At 33.2% G+C, this 23,677-nt stretch overlaps 2 protein-coding genes across 4 annotated transcripts in view; both read left to right on the forward strand.

The window, feature by feature from the left end:
* The first annotated feature begins 1,289 nt into the window (after positions 1-1,289).
* Positions 1,290-13,838, forward strand: LOC106669238 (116 kDa U5 small nuclear ribonucleoprotein component). Its single transcript, XM_014398562.2, has 19 exons — positions 1,290-1,511; positions 1,569-1,684; positions 1,761-1,999; positions 4,857-5,128; positions 5,188-5,312; positions 5,371-5,495; positions 5,559-5,750; positions 5,812-5,902; positions 6,810-6,945; positions 7,005-7,132; positions 7,195-7,388; positions 7,518-7,684; positions 7,756-7,935; positions 8,015-8,192; positions 10,266-10,437; positions 10,496-10,607; positions 13,150-13,294; positions 13,362-13,515; positions 13,577-13,838. Exons 2-19 carry the CDS (start codon positions 1,571-1,573, stop codon positions 13,778-13,780), a joined length of 2,928 nt encoding a protein of 975 aa, XP_014254048.1. The 5' UTR covers positions 1,290-1,511; positions 1,569-1,570; the 3' UTR covers positions 13,781-13,838.
* A 3,925-nt stretch (positions 13,839-17,763) lies between these two features.
* The window catches only part of LOC106669237, a 28,618-nt gene continuing 22,704 nt past the window's right edge, over positions 17,764-23,677 (forward strand). For 2 of the 3 annotated variants that reach the window (XM_014398559.1, XM_014398561.1), the window contains exon 1: positions 17,764-17,913. The gene's annotated coding sequence lies outside the window, so the exon portion shown is untranslated. Of the gene's footprint in view, positions 17,914-18,007; positions 18,061-23,677 lie in introns of all 3 variants that reach the window. The other variant, XM_024226671.1, reaches the window with a different exon arrangement.

The raw sequence follows: 23,677 nt of genomic DNA on the forward strand, positions 1-23,677 counted from the left end.
ACAACTCGTCTCACCTCATGTCCCATGTCACGGGACTAATACGAATATCTTCAATGAACTGCTCCACATTGAAACTTGCTATTGCACCGCTTAATATGGTCATACTTTCCCACTGGGGTCGCAATGTCGTGTAACACTGAGGTTCTTCAGCGTGCGCACCTGACCGATTAGGCATTATCACGCGTTTTAGATTCTCAAGTTAGGAGCGACTCACCTCCGTGCACGAATGATTGTGAGACTGTGAGGTTCGGTGTAGAAGCCCGCAGATCCACAGTCTAATCAGACAAGCTGACTTCTTCCGCTTGCCCATTCCGAGGGGGTGGCTTAACATTTTGCACCTAACCAGTGCCGAGTAAAGGGATACCCAAAAGGTGGTCGAAACGCATCGGCCAAGTCTCCCACGCACTCCCTAGATAGAGAAGACAACTCTTATCTCCCTGGGTGTAGGGGCTCCGCTAGCGTCGAAACCTTTGGATACGCTCTGGCCAAGATTTCTATTTTAACGGAATCTAACCAATCCCTAGAGGAGCCCATGCCTACGGTAAAGGCAGCTCTGACGGCCGCCAACGACAAACACCCCGACCAACGCATTCGAGGGACGCCGGCAGCGTAGTCATAGCTCCTCGCTGGCTACACGCTCTCGGCAATCCGGTCCATCCGATTCCCACGAGTTCGGGAGGTAATTCGGAGGTCATGCGCAAGTACTACGGTCCACGGCCACGAAACACAGCCTCTTCTCTAGGTACCTGCCAGGGGCCTCACCACTCAGCCACTGCGAGACCTTACCCAAGAAGTGGGCTTGAGCCTGGAACGAAAATACGCTGCCCCGTCAGTATATATATTCAAAATATATATATTTAGACTGGATCTGGTACCCTAACCCGCGTGTGCCTCTGCTACAGCACCCGCCGTTCGCGGCCAGCTCTCAAGCCAGCATCTCAAAGGACTAGGTAGGCGTAGTCTCAGCGTCCTCGCACGCTATACGCTTCATTGGTCCTCATCCAAATGATGCGGCTTAACATGGCCAACACAGTTGACTCAACTAGGCGACTAGTGTGAAGGACGAATGCCGAACAGTGTCTTTTGTGTTGAGTTGTGCCAGCTATCCACTCGCCCGGGAGGACGAGTTGACTGTGTGTGACAGAGTTGGGGCGATTCCCAAACATTTTGCTGCACCCGTCCGTTCAACTAGCCGCCTCGTCTGAAAGAGGCCGCAACAAACTGAACAACTCCTGACAGGTTCGGATGGGTCACTTGCTTATCAGAAGGATATTCGCCATTCCCTTTTCACGAGGAACGTAGGAAAAACCGAAAAAGCAAATCTTATAAAACATTGACAACCCACCATCGATGGTCAAAAACATCGAACATGCCTACTATCGATGCTTATACCTAGTCGAAAGGAACTTAGCTTTACAGCGGCGTTTTCAGAAGTTAGGACCCATGTTGCCGGTATTTGTTTGGGTTACGTTTCATCAACGCTGATCAACCTTACTGTTTTTTTTACTCAAGTAAGATTTATTGTTTATCATTATTTTGGTTCATTTTTAATTATTTTTATTTGTCAGGGATGGATGCCGATCTTTACGACGAGTTTGGCAACTACATCGGGCCGGAGTTGGAATCGGACGACGACGACGATGACGATTTCCAGGAGCGTGAGCCCGAAGGAAGGGACTACGACGTAAGTTCCAACTATAAAAATGTGATAAAATTGATAATTTATCTAATTAATTAAATAATTAATCATGCAATGCCAGGATGAAGGAGCGGAAATGGAAGACGGCACCGAAGAAATGGAAAACAACACGATGCAGATCGTTCTGCACGAAGACAAACGTTATTATCCATCAGCTGCGGAAGTGTTCGGACCGGACGTTGAGACGATAGTACACGAGGAGGACGACCAGGCTCTCACAGTCCCTTTGGTGGCTCCGGTGAAAAAAAAGAAGTTTCAAGTCAAGGAACAAGACTTGCCTGACACCATCTACAGCATGGAGTAAGAGGTTTATGAAGTAGTTTAGATTGTGAGTTCTTCTTGTTGTCTGTGAAGGTAAACCTGTAGTTTAGGGAGGCGTCGGTGGCTGTGTAGATGTGTCACAGTTGTGTGTCGTCAACACAACACACAACTGTGACACATCTACACAGAAAACACACTTTGAGCCCTGAGGTTAATCTCAATAAAGGTCAAAACATTGGCACGATAAACAAAACATTTTTTAAAACCTACGTCACACCAGACAGCATCTCACGATCTCCGAATAATCATCGACTATGGTCACTAATCACCATGTAATTATGTTGCCTTAGCATCTCACATGTTTAGAAGTGTCTTGAAATTGTGTAAGGAACTCCGTGCAAACAACCCATAAAATTATTAATTTTGAAGGCATCTGTGACCACAACGGTTTAGGCATGTAATAGTGATCATCACTGTAGGATTCCTGTGTTGGAATCCAGCGGTTCTGCATTCAAACCCAACATACAAAAACACCAGAACCCTTTGAGTGTATATATCCTCTTAGTTGAAATACCTCTAAGAATACTGATGGATAAAATTAATGCACCAGCCTTAAATTTTAATTTTTAGATTTATTCATATTTTGCATACGAAAAATAGGTTTGGTTGTAAAAATGAGACATTTAAAAAGAAAATGTTTACTATATAATCCTTTTAAAAAAAACTTTTTGACCTCTTTAATACCAAGTATTAAATCTCTGGCACAAATCACATGTTTCCAACTATTCCAAGGTGTTGGGACCTGGGTTTTGCCTTCGCACAAGTCACTTAAATTGGTGTGTTTGGTAGGTTTCAACTCTGGACTTTGAGCTGGCCACACCAAGCACTCATTCCAACTTCATTAGTCATCCACAATGCATACGGGGGCCTGGCATTATCCTGCATTAGCAAGAATCCCTCACTGATGGCACTACATGTGCACTTGTGTACCTCTGTGAAGTTAGAGAGCTTCCTCGCACAACAGCCAATTTGATGGAGGTGTCCGAGGAAATATCACCCTTGAACATAGAATGACCGATCACAGAATGTCACCTGAGCATACAGCATGCCTTTCTCCAGAGCGTCTCCATAAGAAATTACACCTACTGAATATTCAAGGCCAACTTTCATCTGTAAAAATGTGTGGTGATTAGTGACTGTTAGTCGATGATTATTCGGAAATCGTGAGATGCGGTCTGGTGTGATGTAGGCTTCAGAAAAACATTTTCTTTATCATGCCAACATTTCGATCTTTATTGGGATCATTTTCAGGGCCTGGGATTTACAAATATTGTTTAAATTTAACAAATGTATGTAGAATGTGGAAAAAAGTGAATTTATACAATGCAAAAAAAAAAGTTTTTCAATCAAAGAATTTCTACTCACACAAAGTGTTTGTTTTCTATGTAGTTTTCTAACACTTTGAGTGAGTAGACATACTTTGATTGAATATAATTTTTTTTCTCTTTTTTTTGCATTGTATAAATTCACTTTTTTCCACACTCTACATGTATTTGTTAAATTTAAACAATGTTTGTAAATCCCAGGCCCTGAAGATGATCTCAATAAAGTTTGATCATGATCAGATCGTGAGATGCGGGTCTGACGTAGGTTTTAGAAAAACATTTTCTTTATCCTGCCAACGTTTCGACCTTTATTGAGATCATCTTCAGGGCCTGGGATTTACAAACATTGTTTAAATTTAACAAATACATGTAAGGTGTGGAAAAATGAATTTCTACAATTCTAGAAAATTTTGGAAGAAAAAAATTAATTTATACAATGCTAGAAAATTTTAGATTCAATCATAGTATTTGTACTCGATCAAAGTGTTTGTTTTCCGTATAAACTCTTTGAGTGAGTACAAATATTTAGAATCTAAAATTTTCTAGCATTGCATAAATTCATTTTTTTATTCCAAAATTTTCTAGCATTGTATAAATGCATTTTTTATTCCAAAATTTTCTAGCATTGTATAAATTCATTTTTCCACACCCTACATGTATTAGTTAAATTTAAACAATGTTGTAAATCCCAGGCCCTGAAGATGATCTCAATAAAGTTTGAAACGTTGGCACAATAAAGAAAATGTTTTTCTGCAACCTACATCACACCAACCGCATCTCACGATTTCCAAATTTCATCTGTAAAGAGAACTTGTCCTCAATCTTTCAATGTCCAGTTCACATGTTCTCATGCAAATTGAAGCCTGGCCATTTTTTGAACTGTGGTAAGAAGAGATCCACAAGCCGGGTGCTGAGTCCTGAGGTTATTGTCATAGAGCCCTGGAGAAAATAGAAACATTTCGGATTTGTCTTATCAGATTTCTTATCTCATTTCCCATAATACTGCAGTTTCGTAGAGCTTGATGACGGACAAATCTATCATCGCTCTTGTCTGTAGACCAAGGTCAACCCTGTCCTGGCCATCTAGTGTGATGTCCTGTTTCTCTGAAGTGCCGAAGAACCCTTCCTACTGTATTCTCCTGGTGACTTCGCGCTGGCTCCAATAATATGACCCTGACACTGTTAAACTCACTCAAATACCTGGTGCTATTTAAAAAGGTTTAAGAATAGGAATAACATCAAATGAAATCAACAAAGAAAAAGATTATCTGAAAGCGAACTTTAGGCATAGCAGAATGGAAGGGCATAATGCTAATTTTTGTGCAAATGGGATTAATTATTACAAAAGTAAATAACAGAAGTATAAAAGCATTATTTACTGTTTATTTTGACTGTGATAATCTCCTAATTACCTGTAACTAATGTACAAAGACAACTAAATAAATTGAGTGGTGCGTTAAAGCTGTACATTTTAAGGTTTTAATTTTAAAGATGGTTATGATTTTTTGTAGATTTTTAGCTGATATGATGGACACTACACCTTTGATTCGTAATGTCTGCCTTGTGGGGCAATTGCACAGTGGAAAGACGACATTAATGGATTGTTTTGTCAAACAAACCCATCCTGGATTTAAACAAATGGCCGTTGAAGGCAATTTGAGATACACCGACACTCTTTTTACTGAGCAGGAAAGGGGTGTTAGCATCAAAGCAACACCTCTTACTCTACTTCTTTCTGATATTAAAGGAAAATCGTATCTTATGAATATTTTCGATACACCAGGTAATGTTCAGGCGGTGAATAAAAGAATTTTAACATTTATAACTATCATTGTCACATAGGACATGTAAATTTCTCCGATGAGGTCACTGCGGCTATGAGAATGTGCGATGGTGCAGTGATATTTGTGGATGCTGCTGAAGGTGTCATGTTAAACACAGATCGACTTATAAAACATGCTATCCAGGTACATTCATGAATACAAAATTAATGTTTACGAATAAATTGGATTGTATTTACTACAGGAAAAGATGGCAGTCACTCTTTGTGTCAACAAAATCGATAGATTAATTCTAGAGCTGAAACTTCCACCGCAAGATGCCTATTATAAAATCAGGCATATTATCGATGAAGTCAATGGACTTATTACGTGAGTCTATTATATTTACTATTTCAAAAAGTACATATGTATTCATTGATATAATATTTTTAGGATGTATTCTGAGGAAGGTAAAGCAAACATCGTTTCACCTATTGCCGGAAATGTATGCTTTGCATCGTCGCAATATAACATTTGTTTTACTCTGAGGTCGTTTGCCTACTTGTACTCTCAAACGTATGATGGTGTGAATGTAAAAGAGTTTTCTCGTAGACTGTGGGGTGACATTTATTTCAATACTAAAACGTGAGTTATTTAATTTCTCTAGTTCTGTCTGCGGTGAAATATTAAGCTTTTTTTCCCACAGGAGAAAATTTTCCAAAAAGCCTCCTCATGGAACAGCACAAAGGAGTTTCGTTGAATTTATTTTAGAACCCCTCTATAAAATATTTGCCCAGGTATATTACACTTTTTCATATTGTTCTAATTACAGCTGAATCTTAGTAATCAGTATAATTTTTTTCCTGTTATGAAAAAACATACTGGAAAAAATGTAGACTTTTTCATGCCTAAAAGCTTTAAATATTCTAAATTGGCTTGGGCTGATTTATATGAGAAAAAACAATCTCATGGATCTTTGATATGACTTTTTTCCATTTGTAATCTAGACTCATTTCAACAATACAGCAAACAAATAAGATAATACAAATAAATCGCAATGAAATAAGAGAAGAATAACATAAACAGAAATAAAGAATAAGAAAATTCTGTTATTTCATATTTTCCTTTTTAATATATTTTTAGCATATTAAATCTAAAATCTAAATAATTTGTAATTATTCTCCTACTGAATTTTTTAAGGGCAAATTATCAAATAAAGGAGTTTCGTTGAATTTATTTTAGAACTCCTCTATAAAATATTTGCCCAGGTACTTCATATTGTTCTAATTACAGTAGAATCTCAGTAATCAGTATAATTTTTTTCCTGTTATGAAAAAACATACTGGAAAAAATGTGACTTTTTCAAGTCTAAAAGCTTTAAATATTCTAAATTTGCTTGGGCTGATTTATATGAGAAAAAACAATCTCATGGATCTTTGATATGACTTTTTTCCATTTGTAATCTAGACTCATTTCAACAATACAGCAAACAAATAAGATAATACAAATAAATCACAATGAAAGAAGAGAAGAATAACATTAACAGGAATAAAGAATAAGAAAATTCTGTTATTTCATATTTTCCCTTTTAATATATTTTTAATTAAATCTAAAATCTAAATAATTTGTAATTATTCTCCTATTGAATTTTAAAGGGCAAATTATCAAGATTCTTTTATAATATTTTTATTGTGTGACAATTAGGTTGTTGGTGATGTTGATAGCACACTCCCTAAAGTGTTGGATGAGTTAGGAATCCGTCTGACCAAAGAGGAAATGAAAATCAACATAAAACCATTGCTTACACTTGTGTTTTCCAAATTTTTTAGTGACTTGGGTGGTATGTAGTTATCAGTAAAACATAATGTAAGAATTTTATTTTTATTTTTTTTAATTAAGGTTTTGTTGATATGTGTGTCGAACACATTCCCTCTCCTTGTGCAAACGCCAAGAACAAAGTCGAGCACATTTATACAGGGCCGACAGACAGTAAAATCGTTAAAGATATGTTTAATTGCAATGCTGAAGTAAGTAATAGATTAATTTAGTGGTGTTTATTTATTTTTTATTTTTATTTTTTTTTGTACAGGGTCGTCTGATGGTACACAGTACAAAAATGTACCCCACTGATGACTGTACCTTTTTTCAAGTGTGTGGAAGAGTTATGTCAGGAACGTTGTACGCTGGTCAAGAAGTTAGAGTCCTTGGGGAAAATTATACTCTAAATGACGAAGAAGATTCGAGGATTCTAACTGTTGGGAGATTATGGATATACGAAGCCAGGTAAGTAGTATCTACTTAAATGCAATATATTTATTGTTTTTCCATTATATGAAGTAATTATTACATTTTTCTAATAGGTTTTATCTAAATGTGTTAGTAAATGTTATGCTTAACTTTTTTTTCCTAAAGATATAAGGTGGAAGTAAATAGAGTACCAGCAGGAAATTGGGTTCTAATTGAAGGTATCGATCAGTGTATAGTCAAAACATCAACAATTACAGACCTTGTTCTCAATGAGGATGTGTATATATTTAAACCGTTGAAATTCAATACCCAGTCTGTTATAAAAATTGCAGGTTAATCAAATATTTACATTACATTTATATATATTTATTTTATGTGATGGCACTTTACACATTTTTTACAGTTGAACCTGTAAACCCATCGGAACTCCCGAAAATGTTAGATGGTCTCAGGAAAGTCAACAAATCTTATCCACTTTTGGCAACAAAAGTTGAAGAATCTGGTGAACACGTCGTACTCGGTACCGGGGAGCTTTATCTAGACTGTGTTATGCATGATCTAAGGAACATGTACTCTGAAATTGGTAATTAAAATTATACGTTTAAATACCAAAAAAGTTGGCTAATAACGGCCTGTATAGTATTGTCGATTTTTATTCTCAGATATAAAAGTAGCTGATCCCGTAGTTAGTTTCTGTGAAACTGTAGTTGAGACGTCATCGCTCAAATGTTTTGCTGAAACACCAAACAAGAGGAATAAAATTACCATGATTTCTGAACCTTTGGAAAAAGGCTTGGCTGAAGACATTGAAAATCAAGTTGTTAACATTAATTGGAACAGGTTTGGTGTTTATCTATCCTTACTAAGATATTTATATATTTATTTGTACTAAAACCTTTGAAATATATGACAAATTATGATACCGTGTTAGTTTTTATAAAAGATGGCCTTTTATTTTTCACACTGCCTATTTTATTGTACAAAGTAAGTATGATTCTAAAGGCAATTTTTCATGTAAAATCTGCTGGCACTATTTGAATTCAATAAGTTTTATGTTAACTAATTTCTCATGTACCTAGTTTAAAAATAATTAAAAAAAAGAGAAAATTGTAAATATTAAATCCATTACATTTTGTGGTCCGATTGACCAATTAACTGCTTTCAATTAATTAATCTTTATGAAAGGTATTGGTTCAGATAAAAAAGTCAGTGTCACGAGCGTTGTAATTGTAAATATTGCAAATTTAATTGCATAAAATATGAAAATTTAATTTGTATTGATTGTTTTAATCCTAATTTTAAACTTTAATATCTTCACAGTGAATCAATGAATTTTGGACTTTCTGGTATCTGGTTTAAGAAAAAAAAAAAAGAAAAAAAACCAGGTCGATTTAACCAACTTAGTAAAATTTTGATAAGACCAGCAAAGTGTACATGAAAAATTAACTTTGAAACCATACTTTGTTTTACAATAAAATAGGCATTGTAAAAAATAAAAGGCCCTGTCTTTTATAAAAACTCATACAGTATAATGCATTTATTTTTCATAGTTTGGAATAGTATACCTTATTTCAAAAGTTATAGTATAAATAAATACATACAATAAATACAAACATAGTACAAATAAATGTATACAAATCTTATATATTATTGTTTTTATGTTTATGATTATTAATAATATCTTCATTAAATAAAAAAATTGATTTATTGATTAGTTGGAGCAAAATCTGGCTGAAAAATATTTATATGTTTATATATTTTAATTACAACTTGTTTCAATATTATACCTCATTTTATAAATTTATTCTTGCTCTCGTTATTAACAAATTCTTATATTGATATTATTAGCAAAATTAATACACTTCAGTAATTGGTTTGTTTGAAGACATCATACCACCAGTGTGAGGGGGGGTCATTCATGGAAAACCAGTAATAATACATTAGAGTTGGGGATATCATAAATTTTGTTGAGCCCTGAATTGCACAGGATTAATTAGCTCAATATTTTCATTTTTGTTAGTATTATTTTCATTTACAAACACATTTTTTTTAAATCCCTAAATTGAAAGGCTTTCTCCTCAGTTTCTGTTTTCAACTTCGGCAGATGAGTCGCATAATTTAATAGAAAATCATATCTGTGGATGAAACGCATTTAACAAAAAAATAAAAGTGAAAATCAACAATCAAATTTTTTTTCTGTCGACATATATAAAACTTTTTGTCTATTTTTTGTACCATCCCTTATTTTTTAATTCTAAATATCTTTTACAAATTAATACTACAGACTAAGTCAGGAATTAATTTGTAAAAAGGTGTACCCAAAAATATTGGTACATTTCTCTTCTGTTTTTATTATAGTTCTTTGTTGTACAAATTTTTGTTGCAAATGAATTTGTTAAGTAATTTATTTATTATTAATTAGGTATTAAAGGAAATTTCAGTGTTAGATCTATCGGCCACTTTTTTACTCATGAATAATTTGTATCAGGTTTAGGCTTGATGAAAAACAAATTAAATTTTTACTACCAAGCTTTTGACCTATTTTAAGGTCATAAACCGGGCAAAACAATCCAAGTCTCCAAAGAAATTTGAAACCGTCTATTAAAAACTTAATTGTGTCAATTTATAGACAAGATCGTTTTGCCAAGATGATAACCTTAAGACCACACTGTGATCCAGATTATTCATAATTAAAGGAGTCGTTGTAAAGTCAAATAGCTAAAAAAAAAAGGAGTATAAATAGATATTTTTCATATTTACAGTTTTATCTTGGTCTATCATCATCACTGATTTGATTGATCAAAGTTGACCATATTACAGGTTCATTACATCACAAGTCTTCAATAAAAAAAATATATATCATAATTTTTCTTATTAGGTGTTTTTCAAAATGTGTACATATTTGGATTTTAGAAAGCGTCTTGGAGAATTCTTTCAAACCAAATATGATTGGGATTTACTCGCTGCGAGATCTATTTGGGCATTCGGGCCTGACAGCACAGGACCGAATATTTTAGTAGATGACACTCTTCCGTCTGAAGTCGACAAGACTTTATTAGGATCGGTTAAAGATTCCATAATTCAGGTAATGAGATTTGTAATGGCATATTTACATCGGTGTTATAATGAGGATGTAATTACAGGGCTTCCAGTGGGGTACAAGGGAAGGTCCGTTATGCGAAGAACCAATTAGAAATGTTAAATTTAAAATTCTCGATGCTGTTATTGCTCCTGAGCCACTTCACCGTGGTGGTGGTAAGTTAATTATTAATTGTATTAAATTATTTTTATTAAGTAATTATTCAGAAATTGTGTGATGCGGTCTGGTGTGATGTAGGTTTCAGAAAAACATTTTCTTTATTGAGATCATCTTCAGGGCTTGGGATTTACAAACATTACATGAACAAACAAATACATGTATAAATTCACTTTTTTCCACATCCTACATGTATTTGTTTGTACATGTAATGTTTGTAAATCCCAGGCCCTGAAGATGATCTCAATAAAGTTTGAAACGTTGACACGATAAAGAAAATGTTTTTCTGAAACCTACATGTAGGATGTGAAAAAAAAGTGAATTTATACAATGCAAAAAAAAAATTATATTCACTCAAAGAATTTCTATTCACTTTGATTGAATATAAAAAATATATTTTGCATTGTATAAATTCACTTTTTTCCACATCCTACATGTATTTGTTTGTACAAATAATGTTTGTAAATCCCCTGAAGATGATGTCAATAAAGTTGTGGCACGATAAAGAAAATGTTTTTCTGAAACCTACATCTCACCAGACTGCATCTCACAATTCTGAATAATTATCGACTAACGGTCACTATTAACCACACATTTTTATTAAGCCACTTTTGAAGGCAGATAAAATATATCAAAGATGCTATTTCTTTGTGTTAGTTTTTCTGTATCTTGTACCATAATCATGTAATTTTATTTTTTAAATGCTTTTTGCCATTTGTTCAGTATATTAACCCATTCAAAGCAGGACCTAATCCAAGACAATCATTCAGGTAGGGGAATTTTTTTTTGCGAAACTTGATAGGCTGATTGCATTTAAGTTCTAATCAATATCAAATAATGTTTCATGATTCAAAAGTGCATTTTTGTAGGGTTTAGACCATGACTCCACACTGGAGTTATGCAGCAAAAGTCTGAGTATGCAAACCCGTAACTCAACGTACTTTGTCCAAACAGAAAGAATTATTTAGAATACTATTGAATCGAATTCTAAACCAAAAAACCTGTTTTGACCACTTTTTCTTCACTAATGGGTGAATGACGAAAAATATTTCCATGCTGAACAAAAAAAAAAAGGGAAAAAAACATTTTGTAGATAAGAACAATTTATCTTTTTCTCTGATATATACAGTTGTTTTTATCCTTGTTTTTAATTTTTACAAAAGTAATTTACAAAAGAAACAAAATTCTCATTTATAGTACAAAATAGGTTTTAAAAAATCTTTCATTTAGAAGAGAACCAACAGGTTTTTTTTCTCTCTAGCCACTAAAGCATAAAAAAAAATATTAGTTTTATGTAAAAATAAACCGACAAAACTTATTTTTAATTTTAGGTTATTATCCTTGTTTTTAATTTTTACAAAAGTAATTTACAAAAGAAACAAAATTCCAATTTATAGTACAAAATAAGTTTTAAAAAATCTTTCATGTAGAAGAGAACCAACAGGTTTTTTTTCTCTCTAGCCACTAAAGCATAAAAAGTATTGGTTTTATGTAAAAATAAACCGACAAAACTTATTTTTAATTCTAGGTTATTATCCGTTTTTAATTTTTACAAAAGTAATTTACAAAAGAAACAAAATTCTCATTTATAGTACAAAATAATTTTTAAAAAATCTTTCATGTAGAAGAGAACCAACAGGTTTTTTTTTCTCTAGCCACTAAAGCATAAAAAATATTGGTTTTATGTAAAAATAAACTGACAAAACTTTTTTTAAATTCTAGGTTATCCTTGTTTTTAATTTTTACAAAAGTAATTTAAAAAAGAAACAAAATTCACATTTATAGTACAAAATAATTTTTAAAAAATCTTTCATGTAGAAGAGAACCAACAGGTTTTTTTTCTCTCTAGCCACGAAAGCATAAAAAAATATTGGTTTTATGTAAAAATAAACCGACAAAACTTATTTTTATTTCTAGGTTATTATCCTTGTTTTTCATTTTTTATCCTTGTTTTTCATTTTTTATCCTTGTTTTTCATTTTTACAAAAGTAATTTACAAAAAAAAAATTCTCATTTATAGTACAAAATAATTTTTTTTAAATCTTTCATGTAGAAGAGAACCAACAGGTTTATTGTCTCTCTACCACTAAAGCATAAAAAATATTAGTTTTATGTAAAAATAAGCCGACAATACTTATTTTTAATTCTAGAACATACTGTTATTCATAAGAAAGGTCAAACATACTGAAAAAGGCTGTGTAGAAAATATATAATGCATTTGTAGTGCTAACTAGCAGCTTAAGGTTAGAGACTTCAATATGATACTCATAATAAAATCTAGGATGCTCTGAACCGTTCAAGCCCTACAGGGGCATTATATGACCTTTATAAATAAAATATGGGAAAAAATTGACGACTTAGTGAGAGGAGGGGTTTGACTACACTGTGAAGTCACCCGCATTGTTATGTATTTTTGTACCATTTTGTTTTCAATTCAGGTACAAATAATCCATAATATAATAAAAAGAAGTACAACAAAGCACAAATTATTCAAATGTATTGTAATACGGGGATAAAATGTATGACAGCTGTAATTTGTAGGTCAGATTATTCCCACTGCAAGAAGAGTAGCTTATTCTGCTTTCTTGATGGCTACTCCAAGATTAATGGAACCATATCTCTTCGTTGAAGTGCAAGCTCCAGCAGACTGTGTTTCTGCTGTATACACAGTACTTGCAAAACGAAGGTAGTAAAATACTTAAATATTGTTACTTATTTTTTTTTTTACTTTACTTATTAATTTTTTTATTCAGAGGTCATGTAACGCAAGATGCCCCAGTGCCAGGTTCACCATTGTACATCATAAAAGCCTTTATACCGGCCATTGATTCATTTGGTTTTGAAACAGATTTGAGGACACACACGCAAGGACAGGCATTTTGCCTTTCTGTATTCCACCATTGGCAGGTAAACATAAATCTAACGTGCAAAACATACTATGTAGTATTTACTTACATAATTTTCCAAGATTGTTCCTGGTGATCCTTTGGACAAAAGCATCGTTATCCGCCCTTTGGAGCCCCAACCTCCGACCCATCTTGCTAGGGAGTTTATGATTAAGACAAGACGAAGGAAAGGTCTGAGTGAAGACGTTTCCATTAACAAATTCTTTGATGATCCTATGTTGCTCGAATTGGCTAGACAGGATGTGATGTTTAATTATCCAATTTAAACTACATATACAACTACAAATGTTTTGTAAATAAATAATTATTACTTACCATTTTTAATTTTTTTTAAAGAGAGTAATAAATTAATATAAACACATCAATTTAATAATGTTGGTAAATAATTGTTTTTACTTCCCAATTTGATCAATTTTTCCTGATTATGAAGTTGAAAAGAGCAAAATTTACCAAATTGCCATCTTCTTCCTTTTTGGTTGGTTGATTGTCTCCAATTGATTGGTGTAATTTCAATTCATTGACTGATGTAGACCATGACTCTACAATATTGAAAAAGATTTGTGTTTGTGTGTGAGTGAGAGAGAAAGACCTATACAATTTTAATGGTGTGGAAAGAGAGAAGAGAAAGATAGTGGGAGGGTGAACACAGTTTTAATAGAATTTCTCACTTCTCTCTCCATTTTCTCAATTTAAACTTTAAGAAACCAGGCCATATTATTTATCTTTGGAAAGATCTTCCTTTTTTTCTATAAACTAAGTCTAATAGTAATTTGAAATTTGTAAACAATTGCTATCAGTCCTTATTTTAATTCAGAATTTAGCTGCTTAATTTTATTTTTCAGATTGGGAAAAATTTTCTGCAAGAACTGTACCTTTTTTACATAATATTAAACAGCTATTTAAGACCAATTGAATAAAAAAGATACAAAAATTAACTAAACACGGATTAAAATTTGCGAAGTTTGGGAATAGCGGCAGTTCTCTCATATAGGTGAGCAGTACAAAAATCATTTGTGTTACTGTTAAATTTAGTTGAAGACCATGTCACACTGAAGAACTGGCACTCCAAGAACCAGACATTTTCATCTGGGATTAATGATTACTTTTATAACTCAGAGGCCATCTTCAGGTTGTTAATCAACCAATAACCTTGTTCCTTAGTGTAGGATCTTGTTTGTGGTTTTTCCTGACCTAGTTACAACAACCTACACCTAATCGACCTTCACAGAAATATAAAATGCATGATATTCCAAAATTGAGTGGCTGTCAAAGATCCTCCACGGACAACAACCAACTCTGTGCAATTCTCCATTGAAATTCCAACCCACACAAATCACTGAGCTATGTTGAATTGGGAAAAATTACAGGCTTTGTACCTTTCATTTCACCTTCTCCACATTCTTTCATGCCCATCTGGAGATCGTAGACCAAATCTACAGTCATCTTTAAAAAGTACATCAGACCAATTGTCCAAAGAACAATGGCTGTGTTCTTGAGCAAATGCGAACCGTGTAACTCTGTGATAACAGCTGTGTTCTGGTCCTCTTAAGGGGCAAAAAGTCATTAGACGACACTGATTTGATTTTCTTCAAGCAGTGTGTCTAGAAATTTGGATACTTCGAACATTCTGGAGTTGATAAATCGCTTGAACAACAGTAAGGTGCCGGTTTTGCAAAATTCTCAAAATCAAAAACTGGCCATCCTGTGGCTCAGTTACCCTAGGGTATCCAGAACCAGGCCTTCTATGGTGGGGCCTAGTTTCACAAAAATGTCTAACGGCGCCTTGCAGTGTTCGTAGGGAACTCTGATGGCAATAGCAGCATACCTGATGGAACGTCCATCATCAATAAGTGCCAAACCAAACACAACATCCTCAGGGCCTCAGCACTAAGTGCCATTTTGAAGTTTAAGAAGTGAAGTTAAGAAAACAAAGATGAAAACTAAAAGTTTATTGCTTCAGAATTAAAATGAGGCTGAATAAACATTAAATTTCATGAAAAGTAAACATTGTAAAATCCTTTATCCTTGTCTTGGATTAAAGATTTAATGTGTTTACCTCTAATTGATATTACCAATTTAAAACACAGAATAAACAAATATTTATTTATAAAAACAATAAGACAAATCAAGGGCAGAATTTTCTTTTATCGATAAAATAAAAAATCAATTGGGTGAAATTTTTTGTCTGAGTGTATATATATCAATGGCATAAATTCTCTGTTTATATTAGCCACGATTTCTGTTTGACATAAATATCGAGCAATAACTGTCAGATGTAAGCATACTTTTAGGGAAGTGAATTAGGGAATAGCGGTACTGTAAGAGAATAATTTTATGTTAGTTGGGAGTCAATAGTGCAATAGTTGCAGGGCAATTTAAAAGACCATTCCAATTAACTATTCTTTTCATCTATGTTTTTGGTTGAGATGAAAAATTAGTGTAACGAGTAGGATTCAAGCCCACGACCTTCGGCTCAATACGCTGCTGCTCTAACCACTTGAGCTATCGTGACTTTGATCTACTCAGACCCCAACTTCCCAACTCAGCCTACAACCGTTCAAAGTAAAAAAGTATCATAAGTCGAATCAAATCCTGATTACACGACAATTGAAAAATGACAAAAGGAGGGAAAATTCGAACGGTTTTAGGTTGAGATGGGAAGTTGGTGTCCGAGAGGATTGAAGTCAAGATCGCTCAAGTGGTTAGATTACAGTGATTCTCAACCTTTTTTTGCTGTGGCACACTTTTAATTATTTCAAAATTTGGTGGCACACAAAGTAAAAGATACGTTTAAAAGTTTTACTTACCTATAATACACTGTGTAAAATAATTAATGATAATTTTGAATTAAAACAACTGTACTTTTAAGAGATTAATTAAAAGTTAATAATAAGAATACTTTTTATGAGAAATTTTAGCTTGATGTTTTTTGACAATTTAATTTATATTTAGTCGTAAAAATGACAATGCTACTCTCATATCGTCTTCTACGTTTAACAGTTTCGATCTTTTTTTCGTTTTTATGTGGGTAATACTGAAAATCCGAATTGACACAAGATGTAGAAAATTTTAATAATATTTTAAAAACTTTTTTGGCTATCATGGGATAATCACATCTAATATTAATCCAAAATGAATTAATTGATTGATATGAAATATTATATTTGTATGAAAATGCTTTCAAAGGATGGACAAAAATGTGAGCCATAAAGGCATAAAAATCAAATTTATGATTCTAAGAAAGAACGCGTTACAAAAAAAAAAAATGAACAATTTTATGGATTTAAGTACCTATTCCTGTTAAAATAATTTGTGCATTTTCTTTTTAAATTATATTATTTAATTATTTTAACATATTCATGTATATAAGTACTTTTCTTTAATTTAAATTTTACTTGTAATAAAAAAAGCATTATAATTTTTACAATTAATTAAGGTTTTTAGTTGAGAGGAAAAAAAGTTAATGGCACGAGAGGGATTTGAACCCACGACCTTTGGCTAGATACGCCGCTGCTCTACCACCTGAGCTATCGTGACCTCGATCCACTCAGACATCAACTCCCCATCTCAACCCCACCTTATGAGTTTTCCCTCCTTTTGCCATTTTTCAATGATGATGAAGTTATGAGATGGGGAGTTGATGTCCGAGTGGATCGAGGTCACGATAGCTCAGGTGGTAGAGCAGCAGCGTATCTAGCCGAAGGTCGTGGGTTCGAATCCCTCTCGTGCCATTAACTTTTTTCATCTCAACTAAAAACCTTAATTAATTGTAAAGCATTAATTGGTCAAGCGGACCACGAAAATAGTGAATTTAATAATTTTTACTATATACATTTCTAAAATTTGGCGGCAAACTTTAAGAATTTCGCGGCACAGTGGTTGAGAATCACTGGGTTAGAACAACGGCGTATTGAGCCAAAGGTCGTGGGTTCGAATCCCGCTCGTGTTACTATTTTTTCATCTAAACCAAAAACTTTGATGAGAAAAAATAATTAATATAGTCAATTATGACCACTAAACAAATATGGATTGGAAAAGACCGTGTTTATCAACTGTCAGATGTTTTTCTTTCAAATAAGTTTTCCTTCAGCTGAACGCAATCTTTTCAATTATTATTATTTGTTTATTTAATTTTTTCCCCCCTTTAAATATATATTTTAACTTATTCAATTCTGTATCGATTTATTATCGAGAGGGATTGGGCCTTGAAAGTCGAAAGTTGAGAATTGGATTTGGATTTTGGACGATTGGCCGTATTGAATGTGGACTCGTTGAGGTCGCTTCCAGTCTCTCTCCAGATGCGATCCGGCGTTCCTTCGATAAAGCTCGTAACCGTATCGTACCAGGGTCTAATAAACAGCCGAAGAAATGGATTGAACTGCCACTAATTTCGTTTAAGGTGGGTTAAATTTTACAAAACGGCCTTTTAAAATACACCTAATTATATATACTCGCCCTTAATTATAACCTTTTAACTTCTAATATTAACTTAGATACAACCGCTATTGTACGACTGTTTTATATTTTCAAACTCTTTTAACGAACGGTAAGTCGTTTATTATTTTATTATTATTACAATTAAGTTTTTTAAGGTTTTATCGTGGAGAGCTACAAATAACATACGTATCGCCCCGTTAAAAACCACCTATACAATTATTGTCGAATTCACTCCAGATGTACTGTCATACTTTTGATAATACGACTTCGAAAAACGACATTATAAACTGCTTAAAAATGAATAGGTATATTGCCAATTTTGTAATATTTACTTTCCCTAGTATTTTTATTTTATTTGATCGAAATACTTGTTATTTTAAAAAGAGTACACATACAAATTACATTTTGAATAGTATAAAAAGTATAATGGCATGGCTAATGCCGCCTGCCACAGTTTGCTATTAAAAAAGGACAAAATGTTATTGGAAACGCGAAAATTCTAATGGATCCGTTAATACTTACGATCAAATTAACTCTTTTTAAATTTTGAAAAAAGACAAAAGTATGCTTGATGGGTTAAAGGACAAAGTGACAAATTTACACGGTCGACAAACTGGCCAAAACTGCTATTCGGGATGGAAATATGATCTCTGTTATAACAAAACACTAACACCATCTACTATTACTAATGTGTGGTGATTAGTGACCGTTAGTCAATTATTATTCGGAGGTCGTGAGATGCGTTCTGGTTCTGGGCGTAAGTTTTAGAAAAACATAATCGTGCCAACGTTTCGATCTTTATTGAGATCATCTTCAGGGCCTGTGAGGTATTGTTGTTTTATGTTTATTACGTTGGATAAATATAAAACAGCAATATATCACTGGCACTCTCAACACGACACGCAAGAATAGCGCAATTATGCAGAAAACAAACACTTTGAATGAGTAGAAATACTTTATTTTATTTGATTTTTTATTGGGTTTACGCTGGCATATTACCCATGAAGTTTTCTATTTTAATTTTACTATCGAACGGGATCGGCCGACTAGGACCAGGCCCCTGCCACGCGCCCACACCCACTAACTCAGCTCAGTTATCTTCTCAATTTTCATGGTTGAAGATAATCAAAAAGTAACCTTTATCGACTATAGAAATCCATAGATTATGTTGAATGCTGATGGATTGTTGCTTATTAGAACCAGATTCTAAGTTTATTGGTTTGGAAACGTTTGGGACTTTGCTCAGATTTTTTAGCAGTTTATCTCTTTCATTTTCCTATTCTGGGCATTCAAAAATTATGTGGGAAGGATATGAAGAGCAATCGCAAGTGGGACAGTTTGGAGACGAAGCCAAACCGATTCTCTTCTTGTAGCTACCCCATAGGCCATGATTTGTCTTCAGTCTAAAAATAGTAGAATAGAACTCCTTTGACATTCCTTCTGGGCTATCGCCTTGCGAAAACCATGGTTTTTTCTTGAGCTCAGGGAACAGAGACCTGTACTAATTGCCGACATTTGATGTGTTGTAGAGTAGAAATACTTGGATTGAGTATAAAAAAAATTTTTTACATAGTATAAATTCACTTTTTTACATCCTACATGTATTTGTTAAATTTAAACAATGTTTATAAATCCCAGGCCTTGAAGATGATCTCAATAAAGATTGAAATGTTGGCATGAAAGAAAACGTTTTTCTAAACCTACATCACATCAGACCGCATCTCACTATCCCCAAATAGTTATAACTAGCTCCGATCTTGAAGCGCATTTGAAGGCTTACAATAGGCAAATGGTAACATGATTATAAATCATAAGCAAGATAAAGGGAAGGCAGGTTATTTATCTGGGAAATAGACAGAGACAAAATAACAAATGCATTATACAACATAATAGTCAGAATGTGTGGTATTTAGTGACCATTAATTAATGATTTTTTATAGTTCATAAGTTGCAGTCTGAGTGATGTAGGTTTAGAAAAAGAAAACAATTGTGACACGATAAAGAAAATGTTTTTGTAAACCTTCATCACAGCAGACTTCATCTCACGATCTCTAAACAATCATAATAGTGAGAAATGATGTACAAATGTAATAAAATATTTTGTCGAAGTAGTGAGGAGCGGTCAAGAATGAGGTAGTTTAGAAAAACACCTTTTTGATTTTTTTGCTGACGTTTTGACCCTCATTCGGGTCATCTTCAGGGCCTGGGTAAATTACATATGTTGATTGGAAAAAACACAATATTGGATGTAAATATAAATTTTGAACCAAATATTTCATACTCTTACATAAAGTGTAGTGCTATTCTTGTGCTGTCATATTGGTTTTGTGTAAAATGTGAATTTGTATTCTGCTGTTTTTATCTGATTGTAAAAGGTTGGGGGTTGCGGTAATAGAATATCTTAAACACTACTTGGAACATCCTTGAGCCCCTGGCACATACGGTCGGCTCGAGGATCTGGTCAAATCCGAGACCTGGCCAATGTTTAAGTACAAGGCCAGAAAAAAAAGTTACAAGGAGAATAACTATTAATGCTTACTACTATACAATAATAAGCCATTATTAAAATTAGTGAAACAAAACAAAAAATTTGCAATGAGCAATAATTACATTTATATAATAGCAAAATGTGTAATTACCCTAAATAATAATAACAATTGAAAAGTAAGATAAATAAATATATATATAAATAATACAAAATTATTTTTAAAAAGTAACATATATATACTTAATTCCGAATAGAGCACTCCCCCTCCCTCTCCCTTTATTCAACGTTTTAACAGCAAATAACCTATGTAATTTAAATTCTGGAAAGAACTGATCACAATAATTACAAATATTTTAACTATAAATGCTTCCAAAAGAATAAAGACATAATATAATTTCTGGAATGTCATGAAAAATAAATTATTTACTTTGCTTGCCAAACACAACATTGTAAGAAATTAATCTAATATTCTTTAAATTTAATCTATTATTCATAAAAATGTCTGGCCGTTGGCATTATTTCAGTATTACATCTTCTGTATGGTTGGAAAGTAGAAGTGCCCTCCTTCCGCAATTGTCCCATTGCCGTTCCTGAGATGCTGTCTGGAACTCCCAGGCAGTGTTGGAAACCATCATGGACATGAACTTCGACAGATCCCTGCCCACTATCTCACTGAGCTTTGAAAGACCTCCATTGGAGCGTGAGATTCCTCTTGCATCATCCCACTTAAATTTGTTCCCTGAATGATCATTTTTAAGTAAGGTTTTAGCCTAAGAGCTTCTTTTTGGACCAATAATAGTTCATCTCTCTTCTTCCTAATACTTATAGGTAAGTCTTGGTGCACAATGAAGCCAGTGTTTTGTTTAGTTTTCATATTGGCCAGTATATTATTTTATCCTGGTAACGAAAAAACTTCTGTATGATAGCTCTGATTGGCATATCTCGAGAACCAAGAGGGTATTCAGAGATATTTTCCACTTTCAGATCCATATTCGAGGTTTCATTACAGAAAACAAATAGTTTTCTCACATTTAAATGTGAAGTATACTTAACCCCTGAAATATCAGATTATTAGAACGAACTTTTACCACAGTAAACAGGAGAGTGGAATCAGACGGCTGATAAAGAATCATCCTAGTACAAATGAGAGTGATAATGTACGCACCTTTTCTTGCGGTTCACCCACCTAGTGTTTCAATTTCTCCTCCCACTTCCTTCCTTATTGTTTGAATCGTAGCCAACTATTAGAATCTTTAGAAAAGACACAGTTTTTAACCACTTAATATCAGGAATATTTGGACAAGATTCAATGTGACTAGCAGCAATAAACATTTACAATTGTCCAGTTTTATCAACCATTAAAAATTTTCAAATGTTTGTCACCACTGTGCCACTCAAAATATTTTAATAACTCGTCCGTTCACAGCCAACTCTTATTTTATTTGTATTATAAATTGCGTTAAATTTTATTAGAAATTATTATGTTTTTTGCTGACGGAAAATTTAATTAAAGGATTGTGAAAAATAACAAAATAAAAGGTTTTAATTCCGTTATTTTGTTTATAGGATACAATAATTTTTTTAAAACAATATTTTGTATAATGACCTCTTTTAGCTAAAACCTCTGTGCACCTGTTAAGCACACAGTTAACACTCCATCGGTCGCACCACTTGGAATCTCTTGGGCAGTCACACTGGATCTATGAGATTCATTTATCAAATTTTGATAATTATGGGAAAACCTGTCTTTTTTTTATCTTTGGTTAAAATAAAATGAATATAGTGTTTTCATAATTTATATTAAAATGTTTAAGCAAAACATAAGGTAACAAAAATATTAAGTTTGAAAATGTAATTTAGGATAAATAAAATCATACAGAACACTTGACATCGACTAATAACGTGTCAAACGTAGTCAATTATTAAACCTTAGTAAAATATCAGTCTTGTGTATATACATACATATATTCATATGTATATTCTTCCCCTTTCTTTTAACACACTCTAAATGTCTTTTAAAAATCTTTAAAATTAAAACAAAAATAAATAAATGAATTTTAAAGAAACCACTCCTTTAGTTTCTTCTATTGAGGAAAAATTGGTGATAATTTCTTGGATCAAATGGGGAGATTGTGCGAGCAGGTTCACAAATGAAATGGGGACGTGTTGTTTCAAAATATCGGGAATTGTGAAAAATAAAGAGAAAATAATCAACTTTAATAAGTGCCGTAAAGAAGAAGAAAAAAAAATGGTCCAAAAAAAAGTTAACAGAATGTAATGTTTCAAAAACATTTATGTAAATAAATTACTTTAGCAGGTTAGTATGTATTTTGTACTTCCTCTTAAACCTGGATAAATTATATAATTACTAATTATACTTTACTTAATTTCCAATTATATAATTACTTATCTAATACTGCTCTGCTATAAAACTATTCCTACCAATTGGATGAAATTTTCAAATGTAACGAACTGTTCACTAAAAGCGATGTATTGCTTATAGCGAATACCGCTTATAACATACAAAATTTTATGGTCCCCTGAAGTTCGTTATTAATGATTTATACTATATATGTACGTACTTCTGTTTGTGTGCAAGTGTGTTTCTCTTTCGTCTTCTTCCAACTTACATTGTCAACCACTTTCTTCCCAATTTTCTGTCGCAAGTAGAAATGAACCGTCACCCTCTTAATTGTCAGTATCCGAATCTCACTTGTTCTTCACCTCTAGTTCTTCAGTTTCATCTATACCAGAAGCTTCTTCATCAATATCCAGGCAAAGGTTCTTCTGATAGGATGACAAAGTGTCACATGCGGGCCCATCCATCACCACTTTCCTCTAAAAAAGTATGCATTTTTTCAGTCTTCAAGATTGTTAAAAGAAAATATTTTTTTATGTCATTCTGTCTCTGGAAAAATTATGACAATTATTCATTAAAATAAAAAAATGTACAGACAAATTCGAGGGAAAAAAGGAACCACAGCATTGGATCTAATAGATCCAGCGCATATAAAACGCTAAAACACAATGTTTAAAAAACATGATTGAAGGTAATAAGAAACAAAATGTACGAATATATATTAAAATGGGGAAAAAAATTATAAAATGAGAATACTTTCAAATTTGGTAGTGCTGGATCTCGTGGATCCAAATGTGTCCCAGTCGAACGTCAAAATGGAGTTCAAGGTCATTGTCACTGAATTACGTAGATTCACTAGTCAGGAGAATCGGAGGAAGG

Source organism: Cimex lectularius, unplaced genomic scaffold (genome assembly GCF_000648675.2).
Source record: "Cimex lectularius strain Harlan isolate CLEC.00 unplaced genomic scaffold, Clec_2.1 scaffold26, whole genome shotgun sequence".
Taxonomy (NCBI): Eukaryota; Metazoa; Arthropoda; class Insecta; order Hemiptera; family Cimicidae; genus Cimex; species Cimex lectularius.